At 41.5% G+C, this 5,874-nt stretch overlaps 1 protein-coding gene across 1 annotated transcript; it reads left to right on the top strand.

Moving 5' to 3' along the window:
• Positions 1 to 469: 469 nt before the first annotated feature.
• On the top strand, positions 470 to 5,503 carry LOC116052855 (mas-related G-protein coupled receptor member A4-like; the record flags this gene model as incomplete). Its single annotated transcript, XM_031303689.1, has 3 exons — positions 470 to 655; positions 1,210 to 1,397; positions 4,975 to 5,503. Coding segments are annotated over 3 exons (903 nt in total), but the record flags the coding sequence as incomplete, so codon positions are not given.
• Between the last annotated feature and the right edge of the window lie 371 nt (positions 5,504 to 5,874).

Here is a 5,874-nt window from a genome sequence, read left to right as displayed (position 1 = left end):
CATCAAACTGTGATAAAATTCAGTATATATACGTCTGCCATATGTTGCCACCGCTCAAATGTTCCTGCCCCCCTCTCGCCACCCCATAAATATTTTTCTAGATCCGCCCCTGACCGGGGCAGTTAGGTTACAAAAGGTAACCCTCCTGCAGCGACAACAGTTAATGAAACAACTACAAAAAGACACAAAACAACCATTAAAAAGACACACAACTATCACACAAAAGATACAAAGAAACTACAAATCTGCTCAAACAAAGGTCCCTGGAACATTTTCATGCTAAAATGTTGATTTATTCAAAGAAATTTAAATTCCAAAAGTCCTTTCTATAACCTGATCTCCTTACCTACAGGTTACCCTCTGAAGAATGGACGTTAACAACACTACACAGGACAACAGCACCTTTGAAAATGTTGACTACGATGGTTACACCAACAGCACCAGCATATTTACCTCAGGCTCCCATAATCTCACCAACAACACCTTCGGCTCGAGTAATTATACCAACAGCACCTCCGACTACTACTACGACTACGACTACTACGACTACAACGAGTACCTTAAAGCTGTATTCATCACAGATGTGGTGACGTACATCATCATTTGCATCGGCCTTCCTTTGACCTTCGTCGCCATCTACTCTCTCTACTCTCTGGTATGAACATTAGGAATGAGATTTATTGATTTACTGTATGTGTCTATAAAGGATCTTCATCTGGGTTGGGCACCAAGTTTCATTTCATTTCATTTATTATACAGGAAATGATTAAAAGTAACATTACGTTACAATAAACGGGCCTGACTCAGTTTAAAAACTGGTTTCCAGCAGGTTCCTGTTCTGCAGAAACATAGAACACAGTTACAGTACATGAAGACATAAACACTTGTACAGGACATTAGTCAAGTTTCAGAGCTTCATGTCCTCTTCTTATCCTGTGGATCACCTAAACGTCTATTTAGTAACCCCCCCCATGATCTTTCCCTGACCCTAAGTGGTTTTACCCTGCACGTTGACAGATTACACCATAGGGTCCTGACCAAGTGTCAGTATTTGACGAGTTGGGAGTGAGAATATGTTATCATATCTGATGTTCCTGAGAGCACAAAAGAGTTTGATAAAAGATGTAAAGAAAACAACAAAAAGCTGGCTGACTGACTGCAACTGCTGAGCAGAGAGTTCAGATTTACTCTGATTTACTTTTCCTGCAGGTACGAAATGATCACGTTGCTCCCATCTACGTCATCAACCTTCTGATTTCTGACCTCCTCCAGTTCTGCTGCATGATCTGTGACATGGCACGCCCTGAGAGCGAGATAATAAACAATATCTCCCATACTATTTACGTCTACAGTCTGTTGACCAGTGTTGGCTTCATGGTGTGCATCGCCCTGGAAAGGTATCTGTCTATCCAGCCAGGCTGTTTTCATGAACCATTCGTACATATAGCTCTGAAAACTACACGGAGACGCTTTTTGGTATAAACGCACATGTTTAGCATCGTTTTGGCCGATCATCGAAACGAATCCTGTAAACGCGCTGCCTGAAGACGCACTTTTTTGAAACCTGGTCCCAGGGTGAAAAAATTCGAAAACACCGTCTTCAAAAACATCTTCGTTTGGGCGGCGTATCGATGATGTCATCGCCACACCCCTCGACCTCTAGCCTTCGAGCTCTTACCCCGCGACGACGTCTCATAGCAACAACAATTTACCATCGGTCAACACAAACGATTCTGGTTTCCTTGAACTCGCCATTTTCGTCATCTTCTTGTTTTTGGTTTCTTCGTCTACTGTCTGTTTGTATACAGCACACAAGCTTTTTGCGCATGCTCCTCCTCTTCTTCTCCGTTTTTGGTGAATTTCTGTAGCAGAAACAGCGCCACCTATAGGCCTGGCATATGAAGTAGTGTGTTGAGTCATTTACAAATGGATCCGTTTGGACGCTAATATTCTTGGAACGATGCCAGGGAAGACGGGGGGGAAAAAGATCGTTTTGGTACGTGTGGACGTGGCCTAAAGCTCTGTAATTGGTATCGGTCGCGTAGTCAGTAATGGGCCAGGGCCCGCCCACTTTACTCACTGGCCCGTCCAGCCAAGTTTGATCAAAATATATTTTGTTATGAAAAATATTCAAATGCATGTTAAAAAAAAGAAGTAGTAACAGAACTAGTTGTGTGTGTTTAATGTGTCTTCTCTTCTGATTATTAACGAAACTGTTTAAACCATAGAATAAGGATCAAATAATTAGGAAGCCTTGGAACGTATGTGGTTGCTATGGTAACAACAGGCAGACTCTCCGTGCTGCCTTCAGCAGCTAACGTTAGCTAGATGGCTTTGTAGACAATGTACCATGGATGTGTTAAGCAGTGTTCTGCTAAAAGTTACCGCAACAACAATGGCTTCTCTTTAAAGTGGTACGACAGTTTTCTTGGATAGAATCCAGTGTAAATAAGGACGAGCTTTTCTGCAGCATGTGCAGACATTTCCCCAGGAGCTGACAGCCAATCAGAGAGAGAGGAGTGTGTTTGAGTGCTGGTCCTCACAGAGGTAACATTAAGTAAAATGTGTCTCATGCTTCTTGCGTTATTATTTAAGTAACCTAACCTAGTAACCTTCCTATTTAGTAAGAAAGGGTGAACACTGATGATGGCTTCTAGCTGAAACGTGTTTGTGTTTTGCCCACATTAAATAGGAAGATAACTTATCTGTGAGTGACGTAGTTTTTAGTTTTCTTTGATCCTGTCACTGTTTGGCACTTTGCTGGCCACTTTTCATTATATCTTTCATAATTCAAACAATGCTTGTCTGGAGGTTTTCAGTCTTTGATTTTCTTTTACTGCTGGTAGCGCATTTGCTGCTCATGATCTGACCATAGTCCAGAAACAACAATGCTGTTATGAATGCACAAAGGATGTTACATGTGTGATTTCTGTCTGATGTAGGCTGTTCTAGGCATAGATATAGAACAATAGATATGACATGACGTCATAACAAATGGCATAACTGTCCGCCATCTTACTAGGGTACTGTTTACAATTGTCACCTATGGCAGCAAGTATGGTTATCAGCTGTGCAGTACCTAACTGCTTTACCAGAAGGACCGAAGAGACCCAGGAGGCTGGCATCACTTTCCACATTTCAGTAGGAGTAGATAAAGTATTTTTTCTCTTCTTTTTTTTTACTATAAATACAGAAAAGTTGGTGAACTAGCTAGCTAGATAGTTACGTTACCTAGCAACTGTTAACGGACCAGCTGAGATGTCAGTTATTGGTGATTGCTAGCTAGCTCTTAACAGCATTTATGAACAGCAAACATTGCATATCTATGGTTCTAGGTATGTCATGCAGTATGTAAACACCTTCTCTGCTGTTTGGGTTCATGTTTAGTTGCCACTTTGTGCAATAAAATAGTTAATTTTATAACAGTGCTGTGCAGAGCCAATGCTGCTGGTTCTGCCGGTGCAAATATATTTTAGCCTGAATAGGTTAAAATCGACAGGTTTTTGTCTATATTGTTGTGTACTCAGTGGACTCAGGCTACATCCACACTGATTTTAACCCTTGTGTTGTCTTCCTTTCATCCCTATCTCAATGTTTCAGTCACAAGTTTTTTTTCCATTGTTTTGGTCACTTTTTTCAACATTTTAATCACTTTTTCTGACATTTTTTTCTGCTTTCTCCCAATGTTTTTGTCAATTTTTCAATGTTTTGGGTGCTTATTTTTGACGCTTTTTTTGCGGTTTTGACCGTTTTTCTTTTTTATTTACATTTTCAAAAAAAAGTTGTAAACGGGAGGACAACATGAGGGTTAAGCAGCATTTATTATTATTATTTTTTTTAAAGATATGTTTTTGGCCATTTTAGGCCTTTATTTGTAGAGAACAGCTCAGATTTGAAAGGGGAGAGAGAAGGTGAATGACAGCAAAGGGCCGCAGGTCAGAGTTGAACCCGCGCACTATGTCAAGGATATCTATATATGGGCGCCCGCTGTACCAGGTGAGCTAACCAGGCGCCTGGTTAAGTTTTTGAGACAACAAAATCCTTCTTTTAACACATCTGACAACACGGATCACATGACCGTTCACACAAACTGGACATGTGCGTGTGAATGGTCAGATAGAACTGACTGACGTGCGTCCTCGTTTCCAAATGTCTCCGTTTTAGTTTGTGTACAAACTTTTCAGACTGGCCTTTGTTGGTTGAGCATGTTGTAGACAGTAGGCTACTGTTGCTGTTTTTTTCAGTTTGTCCGTTTTGCTACTTCTACGTCTTTTTGAAAATGGCCCACTCAGAACTCTGTACTGGCCGCCCAAAATACTATTTCTGCCTATGCCACTGATTGGTATGTATTCTGTGTATTTATTACTGTCAGCAGCACATTGACTGCTGCTGTATAAGAGCCTGAAGATCCTCGTAGGGAGGAGGTCGGGGGGGATGTTTGGCTCCTAAAACACAGGGCTTTAAAGAGGGGGAGCAGAGTTCATGTCCCAGAAGAAGTTAAAGAGAAAACTTAACTAGTCGTTTTGGTGTCTAAACTTAACTCTTGTTGCCTCTTGACACTTAACATTGTGTCTGCTAAACTCAACTGCCCCGACCGCTGAAAGGACCATCATCTCACGGTGCTTTGTACCCCGTGTTTCCCCGTGGAGATCTGTTTTCCCTACCTAGACCTGAACCAAACCTCATCCCTAATCTTAACTACAGAGGGGGGGGGGGGCTATTCATTTTAACAGCAAGGAAACACTATTCAACGGGAGAACAGACTTCAACACGACACGGCTCAAAGTCACCTTTTTGTCAGCTCTGTAGCCGGCCGCCTAATTTCGTACGATATCATACGAATTGTTGTGCATACATTTTCATACTGTATCGTCCAAACCTGTTCATGAGAATATGTTGATCCAGCATGTGTAGCTCCTTCTGTGTCTGACCGTTGTATTATTGAAATCTGAAGCTGTTTATCTTGTATTTCAGGTTTTTGCTGATCGTCTTCCCACTGTGGTACCGCTGCAGACGAACCATCAAGTCCACTGTGGTGATCTGTGTCGTGGCCTGGGCCCTTCCTTCTCTCCACCTTTTCAGTTTATTTGCTGATAATTTTGACATCTCAACAATCATCGCCGTTGTCTTTCTGCTCCTTCCCCTCCCACTGCTCATGTTCTTCTGCTGTGCGACTCTCAAAGTCCTGTCTGCCTCCGTCTCGATCCTGCCTGAGGAAAAACGACGAATTGTAGGAACTTTGGTCCTGATGCTGCTAATTTACACTCTGCTTTTCCTGCCCTTCATCATTAATGTAATGGTACTGGGTTACACAAATGACACATCACTAATTAATACTCTCTACTTCCTGTCTTCTGTGTTTATTAAGCTGAATCCTCTTGCAAACTTGTTTCTGTATATCTTCATGAAGAAAGGGGCCCTAGACAAGATTTTGGCCTCTGTGTGTTGTTGCAGAGTTGAAGATGTCAGCAGTCTGGAAAACAACACTAACAGAGAGAACTAGAAAAGTGGACTCAGGCTACATCCACACTGATTTTAACCCTTGTGTTGTCTTCCTGTCAACCAACTCAATGTTTCAGTCACTTTTTTCAAAGTTATTTTTCCATTATTTTCGTCTCTTTTTTCAACATTTTAATCGCTTTTTCTGATGTTTTTGCCACTGGGTGATTATTTTTGACCTTTTTTTTTTTTTTTTAAATAAAATGAAGAAACAATATGAGGGTTAAGCAGCATTTATTCATTAGATTTTTTGTAAAGATATGTTTTTTTGACAGCTCAGATTTGAAAGGGGAGAAAGAAGGGGAGTGACATGCAGCAAAGAGCCGCAGGTCAGAGTTGAACCCGCGGCCGCTGCATTGAGGAGTAAACCTCTAT

The sequence above is a fragment of the Sander lucioperca genome, chromosome 6, assembly GCF_008315115.2.
Source record: "Sander lucioperca isolate FBNREF2018 chromosome 6, SLUC_FBN_1.2, whole genome shotgun sequence".
Taxonomy (NCBI): Eukaryota; Metazoa; Chordata; class Actinopteri; order Perciformes; family Percidae; genus Sander; species Sander lucioperca.
Note: the sequence above shows the minus strand (reverse complement) of the source record. Positions and strands in the feature narration are given on the sequence as shown.